Source organism: Rhincodon typus, chromosome 24 (assembly GCF_021869965.1).
Source record: "Rhincodon typus isolate 14 chromosome 24, sRhiTyp1.1, whole genome shotgun sequence".
Lineage (NCBI taxonomy): Eukaryota > Metazoa > Chordata > Chondrichthyes > Orectolobiformes > Rhincodontidae > Rhincodon > Rhincodon typus.
The window spans coordinates 10,380,674-10,404,669 of record NC_063355.1 but is presented as its reverse complement, the minus strand read 5'-3'; the positions used below and the strand labels follow the sequence as shown (position 1 = coordinate 10,404,669).

At 39.3% G+C, this 23,996-nt stretch overlaps 1 protein-coding gene across 5 annotated transcripts in view; it reads right to left on the bottom strand.

Annotated features, from left to right (window-relative positions):
• Positions 1 to 249: 249 nt before the first annotated feature.
• The window catches only part of rnf10 (ring finger protein 10), a 49,871-nt gene continuing 26,124 nt past the window's right edge, over positions 250 to 23,996 (bottom strand). Inside the window, exons 4-17 of one of the 5 annotated variants that reach the window (XM_020514331.2) lie at positions 23,278 to 23,368; positions 21,926 to 22,110; positions 19,653 to 19,786; positions 16,589 to 16,752; positions 15,400 to 15,534; positions 14,000 to 14,225; positions 13,694 to 13,827; positions 8,111 to 8,228; positions 7,931 to 8,032; positions 7,675 to 7,842; positions 4,073 to 4,173; positions 2,822 to 2,879; positions 2,557 to 2,715; positions 250 to 1,115 (exon numbers count right to left, since the gene is read on the bottom strand). In XM_020514331.2, coding sequence (XP_020369920.1) covers positions 1,042 to 1,115; positions 2,557 to 2,715; positions 2,822 to 2,879; positions 4,073 to 4,173; positions 7,675 to 7,842; positions 7,931 to 8,032; positions 8,111 to 8,228; positions 13,694 to 13,827; positions 14,000 to 14,225; positions 15,400 to 15,534; positions 16,589 to 16,752; positions 19,653 to 19,786; positions 21,926 to 22,110; positions 23,278 to 23,368 — 1,849 coding nt within the window. In that variant the 3' untranslated portion in view covers positions 250 to 1,041. The other 4 variants (XM_048611371.1, XM_048611372.1, XM_048611374.1 and 1 more) reach the window with 4 other exon arrangements.

Here is a 23,996-nt window from a genome sequence, read left to right as displayed (position 1 = left end):
CCAAGAGAAGAGAAAAGACAGGAACGTGGCCTTGTGTAAATTAATTTTCTAGGGCAGATATGCCAGGTTTGACTTAAAAGTTAGTTACATATTCCCTCAAACTAAATGAGATCTAAAACACCCAATTACATGGGAGAGAAATCTGGTTATTCTAAGTGGTTTCTTCATTAGCTTTGATTTTCCAGAACATACAGTAGGTATTGACCCATATCTTCTCTTCATGGGTAAGGCAGAAAATGAACAACACGCTGCACAAGGTTCTTTTATTGCATCTATTACTTTGCTGTTGCATGAAAGAAAAGTGAAGGGTAGAAGTAACAAAGCTGAACTCAACACTTCATTAGATGCTTGACAGTCACTTTTTTAAAAAGATACTTTTCAAATTAAAATTTTCAAAAAAGGGAAACTCCAGCTACTGTTAATTTATATTTTGCCACCAACAGCATAACACTCGACATAACCTGGTTGGGAGTGATAATTACAGGCCCATCCAATGTGTTTATCACTAATGGATTAGTGTGATTTTCCGAGGTGGAGAATATTTCGCAAATCTTCAGTGATATTGGTTGAAGGGGTAAGAGGAGCCAAAACACCACTTACTAGCATAATAACATATTAAATGAAAGAAAATCAAGTGCCAATTATTTACAAAATAACTGCTTCTGAGGTACAGGGTAATAACAGCAAAAAAAAAAAAAAATTCATCCCCAGTGAACGTCTACACAGAAGTAGTTAAGCTGTGGATTTGTTTGGAATTTCCCTTGTTTAAAAAAATTCCATGTCACAAGCTATATGAATTGGTTATGGTGTTCAACCTCAAAGCTGTGAAACCTGCATTCAAACAGGAGGCAAACTTTCTATGACAAACCACTCAAACAAATGCCTTTGCTGTAATCTTCCAGGTTTGAAATACAACCAAAAATTTTTAAACTATAGCAGCAAATAAACAAAATCATTTTTGCACAGACAGCAATGAATGCAAATACAGGCAGTGGCTGCCTGTGGTACTGAAATGGGTAAGATGGGCAGTGAGTGCCTAAATTACTTTGTGTGAACTACTGAAGTACTGAAGAGCAACGTCTGCTTTTTTTTCTTCTTTTTCCCATTCCTCTCCTCTGCAAGAGAAAAGGACCCATAGTTAGAGGAAAAAAGCACACAGATCCCTATTTTTAAAGTTGATTATTTGCTGAATATTCTGTTCACTTCATTGGTGCGCTGGGAGCATTATTCACCAGCTTTTTGTTTTATAGATTGCTAAACTAACATCACTCAAGCCAGAGTAGCCAAGTGTAGGGTGCAGATTTTGAAACAAAAATGCAAATTATTTTTGTTTTTCTTACAGCTACTCAGCAAGTTCTGATTATTCTTACAATATACATAAAAGATTCTCACTAGTCTTAGTGCTCTTTCATGGAAATAGGCAAACAAATAGAATTCAACTGTATTACCAAAGGACTAAATAGTGCTGTCATTACCCAACAGTATGTGATGACTTTTTCATCTGCAAGTATTAGTCAAATTATCTAAGCCACTAAATAGAACAACACATCATCAAGTCCTGGAACACTCACTTCCCTTGAGACAGTTGGAGTCCAGGTCATTGAATATATTCAACGCTCAATTAGCTAGATATTTGGTCAATAAGAGTTATTGGATGCAGACAACAAAGTGGTATTCAGGTCACAATTAGATCAGCTGTGAAACTATTGAATGGTTGACCAAACCGAGGGGAGCCAAAGGGGCTAATTGTGTGTCTTGTGTCAAACCACTTTTGCATTTGAAAACAAGTAGGAAGAAAAACTTCCATTTAACTTTAAATATTAAGATCTGGCTTGCTGCTTATTGTGAAAATAAATAGGTATTTTGTTCTGCAAAGTGCTAGTTGTTTATGAGTAGACATTAACTAGTGACTTACCCTAGCCCCATAGACAGATTAAAACTGGTTGTGGGGTTAGGTGCACACTTTCAATGTGTAATTCTAAATATAAAAAACATGTGAAGATTGACGCCAATTCTACCCTCCACTAAGTGGCTTTCTGCAGTATTACAGAAGACAAATACATAAACAGTTGAAGCAGTGTAAGAAAACTACTGCTTTGTATTTATCTATCTCTACCAGTTCTCAAATCCTGCAAGGACCGCTTACAAATTAATCACAGGCTTTTTGAATATTCATGAGACTTGCTGCAAATGATGTACAGTATGCCATCGCATGAAATATTAATACCATTGAATTAGGGAAGATACTTTATCTTCCTTATTCAGAGAAGAATTTAAATAAATTACCACAAAAGCAGTAAAAGTCTCTCCAAACTATTCCAATGCTCCCCTGTACTTAGTCTAAAACAGTACTGGCAACAATCTAAGCATAGTATGTCCATCCACAGTCCAAGACTTAAATGAACAACCCATACTGCTAAAACAAGCACAATTTTAATGTTACAACAATACAGCATTTCCTAAAATCAAATTAATGTCAACATATTGATTAGCACTAAGTCAACCAACAACTTCCACTTTTCTCCCTCCCTCTAAAGAGCAGCAATCCATTCTTACCTGCACAGAACTCTGGGCCTGGAACTTTATCAAGCTTGAGGAATGCTGCCTCCATAGCCTGACTAAAGGAATTTTGAAAGCTGGGTACAGGTACACGGTCTGAAATATCATTCTCTCCATCACTATCTGCTGCAGGTGGGGGCATCAAACTGGTTTCTGCTGTCAAAACAATTTCAATCAGTACACCAACCTCCATGTTAATGTTAAGATGATCATTAACACAATTAAAGTCTTGTTAAATGTTCTTTTTTTAAAAAAAAATCACCTTTTCTTGGAGTTACTTTGGGCCACACTTCTGCCTTAGCCTTCCCATCCTTCAGCATCTGTGAGGAAGAATATACTCAGTACTGGTTTTTAAAAAAACTTGAAGAAAAATATTATGTCACAGGACTAAAGAAAAACAGATACAAACCAGAGGAAGAGAGATTAGGTGGGTATGGTGAAAAAATTTAGAAGCAAGTTTTAAAGAGGATCTTGACTAACGATGGAGATAGAGCAGAAGGCTTTAGGGAAGAAATGCACATTACAGAAGACCATGAATACTGGAGAAATTGACGGATAGGAGAAAGCTGAAGAGACAGGTTGAGGAAGATGGAGACCATGAGGGATTTAAATACAGAAGGAACTTAAATTTGAGGCACTCTAGTATCAAGAGACAAAAGTAGCTGAGCTATGGTTTGTGGGGGTGCAGGAAAGAGGTACAGCAGTTGAAAGAGACCAGCCAATCTAGAGGTGACCAAGGCATGAAAAACTGTTTTCAGCAACTGACAGCTTAAGTAACAGCTGAGTGGGCAGATTGATGATTAAAGTAAACCGCCTTTGTGATGATAGATGGAGCTAGAAATTCAGAATCTAACAAGGCAAAATTACAAACAGACCACGTCAGAGACAGCAGACAAAACATGGAGTGGAACTGGTGACAAGATAGAGATTTAGCTTCATTCAAGAATGATTATCTGGAGGAAACGGCAACTCATCCAAGGCAAGATGACTGACAAGCCGACAACACAGGCAGAGGAGTCAAGAGATGTGCTGGGAAGGAGTAGAGCAGATTTCCTCAAAGCATTCAATTTTAATAAAACAATTAAACTTCACCCCAAGTTACTTTTTGTAAAAATTCCATGAATCATCTCATGTAGTTAAGATGGTTAGCAGTTGGATGAATCTAATCAACGCAAATGAGATTTAGAAGTGCACCCTAACGGCAGGTTACAACTTTGTGGCCGGAGTGTAACATTGCTTTTCCTTAATTGTCCATACTGAAATGGAACTATTTCTCTTAACCCTTCTCAAAGTAAACAGGCTGCTCCCAAATTCCCAGATAGTTAGAGGAGGTCTATAATCCTCAGAGCTCATTACTTCTGTTTCTTGAGAAATTAGTAAAGTACACCACCTGAAACCAACCAAATCCCAATTTTAATCTTGGCTGGTAAAAGTAATTGGTGCACACTATGTTTTATTCAAAATCTACTCACAGCAAGAGTGCATTATCCATTTTCACCTCAAGTGAAATTACCTGAGCAAACGAGGGAAAGCATGCATCATCTTCCAAGCTGCCAACACACGGAGAAGGACTCCCTGGGCTAAAAGCAGGGACGGATTGATTCAATGCTGATTCTACAGGAAGAATTAAGAAGTGATTCAGAAGCATTCACTTCGTGCAGTTCCAACATTTCCAGCTAGGTTAAAACATTACAAAAAAAGAAATTAAGCATCAATTACAAGTTAGGACATGTCACAGATGCCTCTTCTCAGTAACTACATCATTCATATCAGGACAAATACAATTCACTCCAAGAATTTTGCCAAACCCCTGTTTTCAGTTCCTGCCTCATTTAACATTTCATGTAGAACAAATTGAGATTCAGACTGGCTAGCTACTTATCAGCCAGAGGTAAAACTTTCACGAACCTAGAACTGCAAGCAATGCATTCTCTCATTCTGTTCCTTGAATGCTCAAAGTTCACACACTGAAGATATGAAAATTCAATCTCCTGTGAAACAAACACCACATATTTTCTAATCAATCTGCTAAGATATTACTACACCTCTGGAACAGGTGGGACTTGAATCAAGACCCTCTGGCACAGAGGTAGGAACAATACCACCACACAAGAGCCCTTAAGAAAACACTATGTAAGGATTAGGTACAATTCAGCTGTGAATTTGTTATTCAATTATCAAGGTTTTACAAGCAGCACCACAACATCACAAATTTTTCCACAAATCCCTACTTGTCCACTTTTCAATTAAAGACAATTAGCATTTCATAGCCTTAAAGATAAACACTGCAAAAACTAGTCTGAAACTAAAACTTTAAGATTCAACTTCTTTGCTTAGCAGCCTCATTCAACTCAGACCCAAAATGGTAGCTTGACCACCAATGTTTCAGTAAAACACAATATTGGATGTGAAATCTGCAAGTCATTTCAATTTTGGAAAAATAACCAATTTCAGATCTTATGGCTCATGTTCAGAGAAAGAATTAGCCGCACAACACGAAACATCCATTGTTAAAGTCTTTTTTTTAAAAAAGGATGCCAGACAAGACTTGCCTGCTGAGAAAATATGCATGATGGGGTGACACCACTTCAACGAGTCATATTCATGCATCTACAGCAAATTTTTTTTTTAAACCCACAAGTGTGGTAGAATTCCAAGTATTGACTTAATTACACAAAAATATAAATTAGCAAGTTCTCAATGTATTGATATTTAAATTGCTGTTATCCTGATACCAAAGGCTGCCAGGGGTATATTACAAGTATATAACAATACAAACTCGGCTGGAAATAATAACCTTACTTTTTGAAAGATGTATTCCTTATAACTTTTGAGCACTTTAAAATCATAACTTTGTGCAAGAGACTCTAAATAAATGATTCTATTATTACTGTTGCAGCTTTCAGATGAAACAAAACCCCATTACTTATGCCATGCTGTGTCACGGTATATGTTGAGATGCATTGAGGTTAGCGCTCCAACACACCAGAGAGTAAGCTGTGAAACCTGCAGCACCTTTTTCTTTAATATTCATTCATGAGACATGGGCAAAGCTGGCTAGACCAGCATGTATTGCTCAATCCTAATTGTCCAGACAGTAGTTAAGAGTCAAACACAGCATTGGGGATCCAGAGTCACATGCAGGCCAGACCAGGTATGGATAGCAGGTTCCATCCCTAAATAAAATCGGTGAACCAGATGGGCTTTTCCTGACAATCGACAATGGTTTTATGGTCTCCATTAGACTTTTGATTCAAGATTTTTATTGAATTAGAACTTCACTTGCCATGGTGGGATTCTAACCCAGGTCCCCAGAACATTACAGAAATTGTTGGAATACTCCGGTTTGGCAGCATCTGAGGAGAATCATATCAGACTCCAAATGTTAACCGTTTCTCTCTCCACACAATTGAAACAGAATTAACATTTGGAGTTGGACCTATTTATCCCTCCACGGATGCTGCCAGACCTGTGGAGTCTTTTATTTCTAATGGACTGGAGCTGCCTCGACCAAGAGAGAGCCTCAGATTAAGCAGCAGGCCTTCAAGGCGTAAGATATGGAAGAATGTCTTCCCCTCGAGAGGAATGAATCTTTGGACTCTCTAGGATAAAGAGCTGTGGAAGTTCAATCATTGAGTATACAAGAAAGAGGGAGATAACTATCTAGATACTCAAGATATCAGGAATCCGGAGGGTGAACAGCATGAGAAAACAGCACTGACATAGATGGTTAGCAATGATCTCAAATGGTGGAAAAGGCTCAAGGGGGCTGAATGCCCTAAGTTCCTATGATGCAAGGCAAAAGGAGATGGTGCTGAGTAGGAAACAAAAGATGGATCCAGGGATATAAATAGGTTAAATAAAATCATTTCCAACAGCTGACTGAAAAATAAAGGGACAGGTTATCATGTGGCATCATGGAATTCAATATTGAGTCCAGATGCTGTTAAGTGCCTCATTAAAAATTAGTGTTCTTCAATTTGAAGTTTGTGCTTCACCTACAGTGGTCTAGTGAAGCTCGAGATTGGAGCGGAAATGAGGCAGAAAATTAACAGACAATCACAAGTTCATAATCAGTCCCTCAGGCTAAAAAAGTGGGTCACAACATAATCAGTGAATTTGCTTGGAGTCTTTTTGAGGAGACCGCTATGAGCAATGGAATACAGTATACAGAACGGAAAACGGTTGCACTCTTGACTAGAATCCTCAGCTTCTCACATGGGAAATGGGACTGAATGGTTTGTGCTACAGAGCCAACATGGACTTGATGGGTCAGTCAAATAGCCTCCAGAACAGCAAACATCTTTTCACTGGACATTTTACAGCCTTTGTTTCAACACCAATTTCAAAAGATCTAAACCTTAGTTACTTCCCCAATTTTCTAGACACTAGCTCTGGGTGTTATACTCCCTTCAGACCCACTATTGTTTCTTGTTTCACTGCCATTCCCTTTGCTTTGCATCATCCCTTTTGTCATTTCTTCTCCCTTGCCTTACATCTTCGCAGACATTCCTTTTGTTCTTTTACCACAGCTGCCATATTCACTTGCTCAAAGCTTATTGTCTCAAACATTTTTGACTTGAAACATTTACTTTATCTCTCTCCACGGATACTACCCGAGCTTAATGTTCAATTAATTAACATCACAGATAGAGACATATAGTTGTGCAATATGAATCATGAAAGTAATCTGAAATATGTTTAAAAAATTCAGAGCACTTTTTCCCTCCAAGGAAACCTTATGTAGAATAGAATTAAAAGCACAATTTAAGCTGACAATCTGCTGCATATTTCAAGTCTTGCATTATTCCAAGTACTGACACAGTTGAGCAATGATCACCATATCTGTCTGTTCAGATGGGACTTGTAGAACATTCAGTATGGTTTTTATGCTGTCTTGGCCAACACTGATCAAAATACCAAAATTGTTTAAATGGGTATTCTTCTTGACAAATCTTCCTCTATACAAAATTGGTACCATGTTTGCCTGCATGAAACCAAATATCAAATAATTGTATAGCTGTTCAAGGTATGTGGTAAGGCACCACACAAATGGCAGTTTTTGAAAGAACAAATATTTGCTTTTAAGACTAAACTTAGGTAGAAATTTCCTACCTGCCAAAAAATTGGGGCTGCTAAGAGTGGCGTTGCCTGAAAGACGACTTGAGGGCAGAGGATCAGCATCAGAAATGTTTGGGGAGACAATGCTTGGTACAGTTCCTAAAGATGATCCACATGCTGGGAATTGCTGGAAATTTTCCAAGGCAATGTGAACTTCTGGGTCTAAGAGATATGAAAACATATTAAAGAGCCAGTGAACAAAAATTACATTTGAATTGAAAGGCAAATGGAGGGGAGACAGATGGCTCACATTTGCCTTGCTTTTTATTTTCTTCCATTTCAATTTGACGTTCTCTTCGACGTTCATCTCGAGCTTTTTTTAAGCGAAGACATCTCCTTCTGTTCAGATCCTCTGTAAGGAGAAACACAACCTCAAATTTCAAAGCACAAGTCAGTCAATACAAGCTTGATTCACAAAGCAGAAACAAACCTGAAAAAGCTTCCAACGTTTCCTTAGAAACCACAGGGGGCTTCAGAGCCAGCTCACAAATACCAAACTCGCAGGTAAGAGGTAGATGACACAAATAGCGGTGTCTACGGCGTACTTCCTGTGGAAAGAGATTCAAGCAGATCATAAATGCACAACATACTTAGATTTAAGTACAGTAAGCAAATTGATACCCCTTGCACGGACTCAACAGGCAAATTCTCCACACACAAGGAGCTTCAACCCACGATTTCTGCTAAAAATCAGCCAATTTCAGTTGGAACAAGATACTCCTGAATTTTTGGAATGAGGGACTAGGACAAAAGCGTTCCAAAGGTGAAGGTTTCTGAAGGCATTTTGTTTTGACCTAATGGTATGTGGTGGAAAATGCAAGCAATACAATAAACCATTCAATGCTAGACGCTTAAACCTCTCAACTAGTAGGAATGCCACATTCACTTTAGATATTTTCAGTCAACCTGTTCAGAGGTGTTATGATATCTGTGCAGCAGGTAAAACCTGAAACTAAGCCTCTTGGCTGAGCAGTAGACACTACCACTGCACTAGAAGGGCCCACAATTCACAATGAAAACACTGACAATCAAATGATATCCATGTGAATTTCTCAAATTAGTGGGTAAGAGGAGAAAACAGTTCATCAGAATGACATTCACATTCTCATTTGCCATCTCAATAATACTGTTTCACCAAGGGTGATGGCAACTACCCAGATGAGATCAGGTATAAAACTGCATTATTCCACACAACATCATGAATTTATCCATTAAATTCAAACAAATTCTGTACAACTGGTGAGCTCATGGAAGATATTGCAAATAGAACCTCAACTCTTTTTCAAGATGTTCTACCTCTTTAGTAACTAAAGTACTAGAAGAGATTGATGAGCAGGTTGAGCTTTTTCTTCAAGAACAGAAGCTGCTGGAAAAGCTCAGCAAGTCTGGTAGCATGTGAAGAAAAATCAGTTAATGTGTCGGGTCCAGTGACCCTTCCTCAGAACTGATGGTAACTCAGAAAATGTCGGTTTATATGCAGAAGATAGGGAGGGGGTAAGGAGTAAACGACAGGTGGGGATAGAGCCCAAAGAGAGAGAAGAACAGTTGAACAGACAAAGGAATGGATAACGATCAGGCTAGGAGAGTGAATAGCTGTTAATGGAGACTGTTAGTGGCTAACAATAGGTAGCATGTAATGGCAGGCTATGTGATAACAAGGCCTGGTGTGTGGGGTAGGGGGTTAGGACATGGGAGAGTTCAGGCCCTAAAATTATTGAACTCTATAGAGAGTCCAGAGGGCTGCAGGGTCCCCAAGTGGAAAATGAGGTGTTGATCTTCCAGCTTGTGCTGAGCTTTGCTGGAACACAGCAACAAGCCAGAGCTGGGAGTGAAGAAAGAGTGGACCAGGGTGTCCCGGAGGAAACGGTTCCCACAAAAGGCGGACAAGGGAGGGGAGAGGAAGAGGATAGGTGTCTGGTGGTGGCATCTTGCTGGAGGTGACAGTTGATGATCTTCTAGATGTGGATGCTGGTGGAATGGCAGGTAAGGACAAGGAGAACTCTATCACTGTTGTGGGAGGGATGAAACAGGGCGAGGGCAGATGTGCAGGAGATGGGTCAGATCCAGTTGAGGACCCTGTTAACAACAGTGCTGGGGAATCATTGGTTGAGGAAGAAAGTGGACATTTCAGGAGGTTCCCTTGTCGAAGTTGGCCTCATCGGAACATATGCAACAGAGACGGAGGAACTGAGAGAATGGAATGGAGTCTTTACAGGAAGCATGGTGAAAGAACATATAGTCCAGGTAGCTGTGGGAGTTGGTGGGTTTATAGGGGATATTACTGGCCAGTCTATTCCCAGAAGTGGAAACAGACATCAAGGAAGGGAAGGGAGGAGTCAGAAATAGAAAGTAAGGCCATGGTGGAAAATGAGCGAATTTGATAAACTTTTCCAATTCAAAAACAAGAGAGAAGCAGCACCGATGATATCAGTACATCGGAGAAAGGAATTGTGGGTGGGGGCCGGAATAGGGCTGGAACAAGGAATGTACCACATACCCCACGAAGAAACAGGCATGACTGGGACCCATGCAAATACAAGCTTTTTTCCTGCCTGACTTCTGCTGTTGCTAAGATTTTACAGTCAATTACTAAGGATGAGATTGCTGAGTACTTGAAAGTGCATGGTAAAATAGGGTTGAGTCAGCATAGCTTCATCAAGGGGAGGTCAGGCCTGACATATCTTAGGATTCTTTGAGATGGTAAGGAGCAAGCTAGACAAAGGAGAGTCAGTGGACATGATCTATTTCAAATTCCAGAAGACCTTTGACAAGGAACTGCACAGGAGGCTAAATAAGCAAAGAGGCCATAGTGTTAGGGGCAAAGTACTGATACATTTAGACGATTGGTTGACTGGCCAAAGGCAGAGTGGGAATAAGTGGGTCTTTTTCAGGATGGCAGCAGGTGACTAGGGGGGTTCAACAGGGGTCAGTGTTGAGACCACAACTATTCACACTATACATTAACGATCTGGACAAAGGAACTGAGGGTATTGTTGCTACATTTGCAGCTGTCAAAGACAGGTGGAGGGGAAGGTAGTGTTGAAGTGGTGAGGCTGCAGAAGGATTTGGACAGGGTGGGAGTGGGAAAAGTAGTGGCAGATGGAATACAAGGTAAGAAAGTGAGGTTATGCATTTCAGTAGGAAGGGGAGGCATAGACTATTATCTAAATGGGGAAAGACTTTGGAAATCTGAAGCACAAAGGAATTTGGGAGTCCTAGTTCAGGATTCTCCAGGTTAATATGCAAGTTCAGTTGGCAAGGCAAATGCAATGTTAGCATTCAAAAGGACTAGGATACAGACTAGACCACATTTGGAATATCACGAGCCCCGTATCAAAGGATGGAATGTGCTGGCATTTGGGGGGTGGGGGGTGGTGGTGGTGGAGGAGAAGACGACCCCACCCAGAGGAGGCTTACAAAAATGATCCCAGGAATACAGGGCTTGTCATATGAGCAGCAGTTGAGGTCTCAAGATCTGTATTTGGAGTTTAGATGGACGAGGCACCTGAATTGAGTGGATGCGGAGATGTTTCCACTTGTGAGAGAGACTTGGACCCAAGGGCACAGCCTCTGAGTGAAGGGGTGAGATGAGGAGGAATTTCTTCAGCCAGAGAGGATGGTGCATCTGTAAAACGCATTGCCTCATAAGGCTGTGGAGACCAAGTCATTGAGTGTATTTAAGACAGTGATGCTTTGGTTCTTGATTGGTAAGGAAACAAGGGTTACAGGGAGAAAGCAGGAGAAACATATGAGCCATGATTGAATGGCGAAGCAGACCTGAAGGGCCAAATGGCTTAATTCTGCTACTCTATCTAATGATCTTTCACATATTTAGATATTACTACTAAATGATAAAGTAATCCAAAAGAATAAAAATCAAACCTTAATGTGAATGCCCAAGGTCTACTGAATTCTAGATAAAACCTTTCCAATCTAAGTATCACAACAAGCATTACAGAACCAATTTCCAAGGTCATAGTCAATGTTTGACTTTTTAAGTACTGATTCACTCAATCTGGGCATTACAGGCAAGGGAAGCATTTACTGTACAGCCCACCCTAATTGCCTTCAAGATGCTGAGCCACCTTCTTGAACCACTGCAGTGAAAGTGAAGATAATCAGTGCCTTTGGATAGCAAGTTCCAGGACTTTGACTTAGTGCCAGTGAAAGAATGGCAATATATTTTCAAGTCAGGATGGTGGGGCTTGGGAACTTAATTTACAGGCAGTGATGTTCTGAAATGCCAGAGACCCTTGAACTTCATGGTAGTAGCAGTCACAGGTTTAGAGATAATGTTACGCATTTTGCACATGGCAGAAACAGTGCCATTGGTGTAGGGAATAACTGTTAAAGACTTTGCATGGGATGTCAATCATGAGGGCTGCTTTGCCCTGGGTGATGTTGAGCCTCAAGTTCTTGGAACTGCTTCAGACATGTAGCAAGAATTTCATTATACTTCTGACCCGTGCCTTCCAGATAACGGTAAAGCGTGAGACACTGCAGAGTCAAAGGCTGCAGAATATCCCATTTCCACTTGTAGCCACAGTAATTACATAGCTAGTCCAGTTAAGTTTCTGATCAACTTGTCACCTCTTCAGGCACTGAACAGGGGGCTTTTAACAACAGCCATGTCACAAGGTTAAGGTAGGTGGTTGGCCCACTTGGACATTGTTACTGACTGCAATTTGCCTGGCACAAATGTTTTACTCTCTCATCATCCCAAGTCTCAATTTTGTCTTGCCTCATGACCAGAGGCATGAATAGAATTGAATTATACGCAATTACTTGTTTTGAACGTTCTGAACTGAAAGTCAGTGATGAAGCAGTCATGATGCTTCAGCCTAGACAATGCCATGCAGAATTGTGTAGTGATGCCTGGGGCTGAGAAAGGCCATTATATTTTTCATTAGAAAGATTCCAGTTAGTCTAAAACCCCCTAAAACACACTCAACAATTTAAAAAAGATTCCTTGATGCCATATTGTTAGATACTGTCTTGACATCAAGAGCAAGTCTCTGGAATTTGGTTCCTTTGTCAAGATTGCAATGATGAATAGTGCTGAATGCTCTTAGAATATCAGCAGCATTCAAGTTATTGGTAAGGAAATAGTGTTCGGTAGAATCAATGACCTGTTTCCATATTACCGATTAAGAATGGCTTGAGCAGCAGCACAGTGGCTCAGAGGTTAGCACTGCTCCCTCCCAGCACCAGGGACCCGGGTTCAATTCCAGCCTCAGTTGGCTGTCTGTGTGGAATTTGCACATTCTCAGTGTCCGCGTGGGTTTTCTCAGAGTGCTTCAGTTTCCTCCCACAGTCCAAAGAAGTACAGGCTAGGTGGATTAGCCATGAAAAATGCAGGGTTACAGAGATAAGGTAGGAGAGCGACTGAGTGGGATGCAGTTCAGAGAGTCAGTGTGGACTTGATGGGCTGAATGGCCTGTTTCCACACTGTAGGGATTCTAATTTGTAGTAGACTGGTTGGGCATGGTTGGCTGTGTAATTGGCTGCAATGCTTTGCCATGAAACTAGCAAGAGAATGATCTGAATAATCTTCCCCTTTGCCACCAAGTAGATATCAATGCTGCACCTGCATAGGAACTGCTTGGCTACAGGCAAGATCCATTCAGAAGCACAACTGTTAACATTGTCACAGATACATTAAATTACTTGATCATAAGCTTGACTGGCAGTCTTAAGCTTTTTTTCACGTTGATCTTGAGATTGCTGGAGCTCAAACATTCAAAAAACAATTTCAACAAGTAGTGCCAAACTGGGAATCTCAGGGAAATTAGCACATCAAGTGCAAAAATATATGGTTGCAGTGTAATCCAAGACTGTAATTAAGGTATTAATGGGACAGAGTAAACAATGTCCTGTAACTGCCTGTATTCAACTGTTACAATAGCATTGGATGCCAAGGTTGAAATCCAAAAGTAAAAGAATGCTCCAAAAGTGAAGTCCACCATGAGTACAAAATATTCAAATTTATAAATTTAAATGCAAGTTACTCTACCTCAGTCATTGAATGCCCAACAATCTCCACTACTGTTGCAGTGATCTTCTCAGGACATTTCTCCAGGCTACCATATTCCCTCACCAGACATCGTACATTAACTGGGCTCAGAAACATATATTGCCCATCCTCAGCTGAAAAAGGACAAGGGAATTAGTCTTGCAGAAACAAAAAGAGAGAATTTAAATTGTCACGATTTCAGACTAGTTCAACAATTCAGTCATGTTTATATGATGATTTAAATAACGGTTTTTTGAAAAGAAAAACATCAGCATTTACCTGATATCATTCAAGCAGAAGGCTCACCTTGGTAATAATAGTAGTAAGTTGTTTCTGAGCTTGGTCTAGTGGCCTCAATTGAAGGCCCATTTTCAGGTTCTCCACAATTAGTTCCACAAGCTCCTGTTTTGTCACTGCTGATTGATTCAGGAACAGTAATTGGCTCATCCACCTCAGTACATGCTGCAGCAATGGTCTCCTCTGGAGATTCATCAATAATTTCATCAAATGCAGACGAATAAGCCAATACATCCTAATGGAAAATATTCAGACTAGGTCAGATTAGATTTCAATATATCTTCACAACCGGCAGTGATTAAACATCACAAAAAACTTCCTCAATATTCAGTGCTAAATAAGTAAGAATTACTTTATAATAAAGACCAAGCCATTATATTTAGTCTGTCACAAACTCAGTTGTGCAACCGACTCGCTGGCAACTAAGACTGTACCAGGTAGCAGTCCAAACATTACAGCTGATTAGATGAACTTCCCACCATACATCATTGGCAGCACTAACACTACCCAAGTCCCAGTGCATCTGCTACCGAAATTGTCATTCATGACTGTTACCTCTGAAGTGGATGGATGTAACATGAGATTTGAACACATGGAAGGCCCAAAAATCATGAAACAGGGATTCATTATTCCAATTGCTGCAAACAGGAAGGAAAGTTAGGAGAAACTGGGAATTGCTTACAGTGCATACCTATAATAAAGCCTGTGGGCTACAGTGGGTTGAGGAATCCTTTGCTTAATATGCTCCCCCTTCCCATCATTCCTCCTTCCACTAAAGGCAATTTTCTGCCCATTGAGAGAATGCTTCAGATGCCCTCCAAAACCATCACAACCCAAACTGCTCAAACTCCCCACTCAGATGCCCTTGATCATGTTGCCACGTGTTGCTGGCGGTCTTGTTACACTTTCCTGCAAAAAAATGCCATCCTGGCAACTACACATAGCACGGTGATTCCCGTGCTGCTAAGCAGTTGATAGATTAGCACATGCAATGGCATCGTGACGGCTTGAATGTTCAATTTATCAACAGGCCGTTCTTGCACCAATCAATCTGGGCAAGTAGTGATAGGGTGGCATTGAATATTTGCTCGAGAAGACCTTTACAGCCTCCATGTAACAGTATCTTTCAAGACATCCAGGCTCTATAGCAGACTGCCCACATTGGGGTCTAGATCAGTCAGGACACACTCCTGACTATCCTCCCACCTTCTCCCCTCTGGAAACTTGTCATCCAAAACTACTAACCATGATCAAACTTTTATCAATTTCTATTCGTTACTCCATGTTCCCTGGCCTATAATGGCTTTCTGTTAAACAATACTTACATTAAATTTTATTTTTTTTCAAACACCCCACCCTTCCGCCAATGAACACAAAAATTAAAACCAGCCTGCAACATTGGTACTAACTTGGTTCTTGCCACTTTTGGTGGTATTCTCTCCAGATGCTGTTGAATCAGCAACGGTCAATTCCTCAAATTTAAATATTGCACCAAGAGCTTCCTTCCCTGGAGTAGGACAGCCCAGCAACTCTCGCTCTCGATTCTGCAATTTAAAAATCCAATACACTCAGCTTGAACTGGGATTATGATAACTTCACTACAGATTCAGGCTAGTAACACTTGATAAGGGTACTGGTTACTACACACAAACATTTAACATAGCGAGCTCCAATTACCTTGTTCAGGTAGCAGGGTTAAGACAGGAGAACCTCCATCTAACTCTCACTTGTATCATTTGAACCAATTTAACAGGTATGAAAATGCAATAAAACTGTAGGAGAAAACTGCACCAAAAGAATCAGCTAACATTCCTCAAGTGACTGCATCAGTTCCTCTAATTGTAGGTCAGAAATCAGTGGTTTTAGAAGCTGCATATAACACCTAAAAGGTCTGACTTTTCAATACCTTCTGATTTTCTTGGAAAACTGGGGGGACTGGGAAAATTACTCAACTAAGGCCTTCAAACTTTGGAAATTTAGCAAAAAGCAAAGATTCTCTATCATTTTTAGATCAGCAAACCAATATCAATTTTTAAATTCTGCTTGGCTCTTTACTTCTATAATAGAACATAGTTCAAACTGCAAAGGGAATATCCCACCTAATGCTATCAAACACTACATGGCAGGCCCCACATTTAACTCTAGCATTCTGTAGTAATAATTAAACCTTTGGTACAACTAACTTCTCTCATTTCCTGATCTAAAGATGAAGAAATTAAAAGACCATGATTCACCGCCAGTGACAGCACAAAGTTTAGCACTGTTCATATGTACGATCAAATAAAGCCCGTCACCTAAACAATACTACCCACACAACAGAAACAGTCAAAGGCAAAAATCAGGGTATTACTTCTTTAGTGTCATAGTCCAAATACGCTACCTGCTTTCAAGAGTGAGAAAGAGAACATTAAAACAAAAGCAATCCAGACATTGGTCTCATTAAAAACATGTACCAATGGTAATTTATAATCATTTGGTTTGATAAGCTTTCATTTACAGAAAAAATCCTTAACGTTTATTCCCGTTATATTCAGACAACTTTCAGGGATATTCTACACATGCACAAAGTGACAGACTATTAACGGTAGTTTATCATACCTTGAGCTCTTGCATTGCTGCTTCAATAAAGCAGGCTTCAGGTGTATCTTTCTCCTCTTCATACTGTCTCAACAGGGCTGCTCGCTCTTTATCGATCACATGTTGCAAAACCTGCTGTGTTGTAGCCAGAAGCAGCTTAGAATATCGGCTGTGTTCTTCATCTACTGGAAGTATTGAAATTAAATGTTACCATGTGCAAAGACGACTAAAAATGTCAAAATCATTGAAAATGAAATGTTATTTTATTTACTGCAACACAAGTTGCTTACATGCAACAACTTTGAGCTTGGTGCAAAATAAACTCATTCAAGTAAACTTCCTCAATTCATCAACTTAAAGTTAGAGCCTCCAACTCAATATTTTAGACAGGCAGTATGAGTCTTGGAATATCTAACGGTGACAAAGTGGGATACAGAGTTATGGGTGACATTCTCCGGGGTTTCAAACATGGAAATAAATTTATGGCACAGGAAGTGGCTAGTGAGCTTACTGTGCAATTGCCAGCTTAAAAAGACCTATGTTGTCAAATTCAAGCTTCCACCTCTATGTCCACAAGCCAATAGGTTACACATTTAAAAACCTTAGACATGGTGGATTTAAAGAGGGCCCTTGCCCCTACCACCCTTTTAATCAGAGTTCCAGACCCCAACATTGAAAATAATTCAATTCTACTCTAAATCCTTCCAATTAATCCAAATTCCGATTGTTTCTGTTAGAAAAGATTAATAATCTTTCCTTTCCGTTGTCTAGACCAAATTTTACACAGGAGGCTACAGTAAAATGTTTCATCCCCCTATCCCAAAGAAAACAAATTCAGCCTACCTGCTCTTTCGTCAGCAAAAACTTTGCAACAAAATCCTCTGTACCCATTTGTGCAATCACACTTTCCATAATGTGACTGGAACTGTGTGCAATACTCAATTAAAATTATAGCTTAAATAATGCTGATATAGTTCTAGTCTAACTCTCTTGCACTTACTATGTAGACCTCAATCAGTAAGGAAAATTTCCTGCTTGCCTTTGTGACAACTCCATGATCTGTCCTGCTACCTTCAGAGATCCCTGGACATGTAATGAAGGTCTCTTCCTTCACTACCATTTATTGTATAATTCCTTACCTTCCCAAAATGGGGTGTCTCACTTCACTGCACTTAATTCAATTTGCCACTTATCTGCCCAACTGACCAGTCCATTGATATGCCTGCAGTCTAAGGCTCTCTTCTATACCGTTGAAAACAGCCCCTTTTTCAGAGATTGCAAACTTAGAATCTTACAGTACAAGAGGCCTTTTGGCTCATCAAGTCTGCACCAAAAAAGCTACTCAATCTACACTAGTTCCACCTACCTGCACTTGGTCCATACCCTTGAATGTTATGACATTTCAGTGCTCAAAGTACCTTTTCAAGGCTGTGAGGTTAGTTACCTCAACTACCCTCCCACAGCGCATTCCCACACCAGCTAGCTAAACATCTTGCCCTTCACATTTAAATTACGTCTGTCTTGTTATCAACTCTTCAACCAGTTGAAAAGCTGCTTTCTATGCATCCTGTCCATCCCACTCAATTTTATACACCTCAATCAGGTCCACACATAACCTTCTCTACTGAAGAAACCAAAACAAGATTATCCAGCCTCTGTTCATTGAGACAATGCTCCAACCCAGGCAACATTCAGATGAATCTCCTCTGCACCCTCTCCAGTGCAATCACAAGCTTCCTAAAGTGCAGTGACCAGAACTGCATACAGTACTCCAGGTACGGCCTAACCAAAGTCCTATACAGGTCCAATTTAACCTTGCTGCTCTTACAATCTATGCCACAAATGATAAAGGCAAATGTCCTGTATGCCTTACCTACCACATTAACCTGAACTGACACCCTCAGGCAGCTGCATTTTGGCAAGACAAACCAGGGCAGGACTTGTACAATTAATAGTAGGCCCCTGGGGAGGGTTGCCGAACAAACGAACCTAGGGATGCAGATGCATAGTTCCTTGAAAGTGGAATCTCAGTCAGACCTGATCATAGCAATGGTGTTATTTTATTGCTGCCTCAAACAATTCAACCAAATTAGTCACTTCAGCTCTAAGAGCTGCAAATGGAGGCACCAAGATTTCAGAAGTGCAAAAGTAGTGAGGTGGAATTGGAGTTGCCTGTTCACTGGTCTGATCATTAGTAAAGCTAGTGTAGTGTGTGGTTACTAATGTCAGCAACTACTTAAACTAGTAATATTCAACTGCAAAAAGGATACATCATAGGGCAACAGGCAAGATTGACAAACTTGAAAGGATACAAGAGTTATTACAGCAAAAGCGTAGCATCTCAATTTTATAATTCTACAGGAATAAGGTTACCCATTTTCAGTTGTGATTGCCATGCAGACAGTGCAACAGCCAGCTCAATCACATCACATTAAAACTAGAAATAGTATGTGAAGATAGCCACTATTCCCACTGGTCTTCCAGTATCACCGAAACTGTGGAAGTAAATGAAGTACTTGGGCTCCCTGACAAACCTATGTTACAATATCAATTTTAAAGTTCCTTTTCTAGTATGGAACTAGGCTAATTCTAATCCAAAAGTGTTCCAGCACTTTGAAGTAAGAACATATCTTTTCCTTTTTGGGAATTAGTTCTCCTTATTGACCTTCAACGTGGCTGTCACAGATTACAAAAGTTCAAAATAGCTCATATTTAGTTTAAACCACTACCCTTCCAATTCCACTTCTGAATTACAGATTGCTATGACCTGACCAATAAAAACATTTGTTTGGCATCACTGTTCAAACACCTCATGTGAATTACGATGAAATGCAATAATCTTTACGCAAGTGTTGAAGTACTTTACAAAAGGCTATTTCAACATTTACTCAAATGTAGTTTGCATAGCTCTAGATGGCATCTGCAACATATTTGTGGTTGATAGTTTATGAAGCCATTAGCCTTCAGCTCTTTCCCAACCATCCACAATTCCTTATGCATTCTGGATGACACAACCTAATGCCCAATACATACACTTGTCCAAAGTGGTGCTGAGTGAGCCAAGTGAATTAGTGTTTCCACTCACCTCCCAAGTAAACTGGTTCAACTTTCATCCACATGGATTTGGGTAAAGCCATCAGAACACCCTTCTCTCTACGCATCAACTGCATGGTTATTGTATCCTCCACACTGTACTGATGTGTTTCCATGGCAACAACACTGAAACAAAGCAAAGCTTTGGTCACACCTGCATTATTCATGAAGAGTTCCAATCTTTGATCATGTCTACATTGATATTAAAATGAAGTATGTCAACAGAGAACTTATTGTGGTACCAAATAGAACTACTTTGGAATTTAAAATGATTGTCCACAATTTTAGCAGGATAACTTTTCAATGCCTGAAACATCTGCATGGTTGACTGAGTTGCTTGACACCTGACAGTGCTGCCTTAATTGACTGGTAATACACAGCAACTAAAAGACAAAGAGGCTGCAAATTAATTGACAGACTTGCCCTGAACAAATAAAGTACTGAAGTGGTAAAGATACTCAACAAAAGTTACTCATTCTAGTATAGACCAGCAACTCTCAATAAACAGGATATACTTATTGCCAGAAAACATCAATGTTTTGATAAAGCTGGGAAAGAAATGTTAAAGATAAAACAAATCTCAAATTAATAGTATGGTTTAAGAGCATCAGATGGGGCTCAAAAAGTTCAAAGTATAAACATTATGCACTTTTATATTTCAATCTCACCATCTGAGGGTCATCTAGACATCCTGCCAAGTCAACAAGAGCACCTTGCATAACTTGACAACTAAAAAGCAGGTGAAAATAATCTCAGGCAGCCCTTCAAATAACACAATTATTGATTAGTACAGATAGAAGACTTGCTCCTCCTTTTATACAAAGCATAATGCAATATGGGGGTGCATTCAAAGCTACCAAGGTAAATAAAATCAATAATTCAATTCAATTTCAAAAATATGGATTAGTTAATTTGAATAAAAGATCTTCCATCGCTGACAGAAAAAAACTCACTAAGGCACAAAAAAGCAAAAACATATTTCTGATGAAGTAGTGCACCTGATAAAACTAATGAAACAGCGTCAATACTAATTTCACAGTAAAATCTCAATTTTTGTGACTACCTTCAGTAGACAGATAATTTATTCTTTAAATCTAGTAGTTCTATTGTACCTGTCTAGCTCTTGAGACAAGAGTGACAGATAAAACACAACAAATATGAAAACTTTAAAAGAACATACTTGGAAGGTGCGTAGAACCAGGTTACCATCATAAAGCAATCAATCTCATGACTGAAAGAGATCACAGTCAATGGCATGGCTCTGACACTAAACTGGTCACAGCTTAGGAAAAAATGCTTACTAACAGCACAATTCATCATCTCTATTTTTATTCTTAATACTGACATAAACCAGTGATCATGACCAGTTTCAGTGCAATCTTCTGTACAATTTGTTTCAGGCATGATCACCATTTGACCCACGCTCACCTCTCTCCATGGAACTTAATTTTGAGATATGAATAAGTACTCTTCCATCAAAATGTTTAATCAAAGAGTATTATAATGATTTTTGACTTTGTTGTGTGAAGTCCTCACATGTCCAAGTAGGTTTTAATAATATGTAGAGTGCTACTAAGTTGTCTATCAAATCTAGCAGAATCCAAAATGCATGGAACTTTTATCTTTTTAACTAAGAATAAACTAAACCTACGTGAACAAATTAGTGATTCCAGACTACTTATTACCTTTGCATGCTACTCTATCCTGCACTCCAAGCAACCCTTAACTCCACTAACCCAGCTTGACCCAAAGTGCCTGACCCAAAGTGCCTGACCCAAAATCTGGAAATACCCAAAATCCAGAATCACCTCAGTTGGGGACGCCAGATTTGAGGTACTATGTCCAAATGTTCAGTTACTAGTCATTTATACTAGCCATTTGAAATCAAAGTCAGAGACTTATTATTATTATGCAAATTCTACTACAGGTATCTGTTATAACACATGTTTCATTAACACAAATTGGCTGTAACACAATTGATGAAAAGTGGACACTGTTTGGATAACACAAACTTTCTACTATACAGTATAGCAATTTCCTTATAACATGTTTTTCTATAGCACAAGGTTGCACAAGAACGCAACTATGTTTAGGAGAACTACCTGTATGTGAATATTGTATTAAAAAGTACAATGTGTATCCAATTCTTATAATGAATTATACTTAGACAAATTCATAGCATTTCGCTTGGCATGTTTGCCCAATGCAAAACTGTGTTGGAAAATAGAAGATAACTGTTTTTTTGAGAGCAGTTCTTATTCTCACCTTTTGAGGTCTTTTTTATGTACAGCCTCATAACAGATAGGGCATTTACCCCATGTTTTCTCACTTAAGGAAAGATAGTGAAGAATACAAGCCCAACAGTAGATGTGCCCACAGCGAGTTATCTTTGCAGCAGATGGAGGATACAAGCAGATTGGACACGAAGGAACTTCATGACTACAGATGCGCTAGAAAGCAACGACACACTTTAGCAAGCTGTACTCAGTGTAATTAACACAGAACATATAGATTGACAATACAGAAACAATACCTGATGTCAGAAGTACTTCAAAGTAGTCAATATCTCATTCTCTGTACACACTTCATTATGTTTTCCACTCCTGTACTCATGTACTAATTTACTTCATTATTGAAAGTCACCAAGCCATTTGCCTTAATCACTTCCTGTGGTGGCAAGTTCCACATTCTACCAACCAAATGAAAAAGTTTCACTTCCCTTTCTATTTTATTAACTAGCTTGTATTTAAAATCATTAGTTTGCATTAGAAGCGCCCAATTAAATTTTGAAAAGCTCAGTTAAACTCCAAGTCCTTTTTAATTACATAAGTAGCCCCAATCTGATGAATCTTTCCCAATGTGGAAACTGGAATTATGCACAATACTCTAAGAAATCTGAGCAGGCTCCTAAAGAAGTTTAATATAATTTGACTATTTGAAACCCTAGAAATAATTTTAGGTTGGCCACCATTTTTAATTGTTCACTACTTCTAATTATTTGCTCACCTGTATCCCTAGAATCTCCAATCTTATAGTCTATTCAGTTTATTTTCTAAGATGTGAGTGGTGTTCCTACTTTTCCTACCACAAGGCTGTTCAGTTCTAGCTCTGCATATTAGATTCTACACCTGGTCATCTCCCTACTGACTGCAATCGGAGAAATCAATCTGCTTGATAAAGTTAAATGCCGTCTTCAATGAAATTCAATCAGTTCTCTAGCTTTTTTTTTTAAATCTCAAAACATTTCCTTTAAACTATTTGGGGCCTGGACGATAACTTAGTCTCAAGCGACAGACATGCAGGGAGCTACTACAAAAAGAAACTAAGATGCACTGATATTTCCAAATTCAGAAAGTGTTAGCTCCACTGGAAACTATAATCCAAATGGTTTGGCCTAGAGCTCTTTGCAGACAAATTTCTCAGTTGTGGACAACATAATGCATTTACAGAAATGAAGAACAACTTACTAAAAGGAACTTAAATGGTTTTAAAGTCCTTGGTAGCAAAATTTACTTTTTAATGTCTGTAGCAAAGCTGTTGTTTTCTGCTCTTCAATTCACTGATATTGCCAGTGAAACCAGAATACCTCTCACCATCTTATAAATACTAATACATACCACCTGCTGCACGAAGTCCCATTTCACCAACATATCTGGGTCAGCAAAATGAACACTGTAGTCCTGTTCTTCAGAGACCACAAACTGACAGCTTGAAGAGAAAGTGGAAAATTAATCATTCAAAACCAATAGCTTAAATTAGACAAAAACAAATTACTAGAGAAACTCACCAGGTCTGGCAGCGTCTCTGGAGAGAAAGCAGAATTAACTTTTGAGTCCGGTGACTCATCTGCTGTCTCTCCACAAATTTCTCCAGAAATTTGTTTTTTTTCCAGATTTCCAGCATCCGCAATTTATTTTATTTTAGCTGAAATTAGACTTTGCAAGCAGTCATTTAGAACTCATGATCCTACTAATATTACCTTGTTCTTCATCACGTTTATAGGCCAATTAAAGCTACGTGACCAGAATTTCAGCTGTACGCAGTAATGTCATTAGTTTTGAGGGGCTGACAGTGAAATGAAGTTTTACAACAGCTACCTACAGAAAGCAATACCTGGACTCGGGAACAAATTTTACATTGTCAAGTAACTGCCAATCAGGAAAAAAGTAAACAATTTCAAACTGCACCTTCAGTGGAACTCCAGAACAAAATATATTTAGAAAATATGAACTTCATCCACCCCTCTTCTCTCGTTTCCTCAAGTAGGCATAAAGCACTTTTCCGATCAACAGTATTTGACAGTACTTCCACCAAAGCAGCAGCTAAGTGGAGCAAT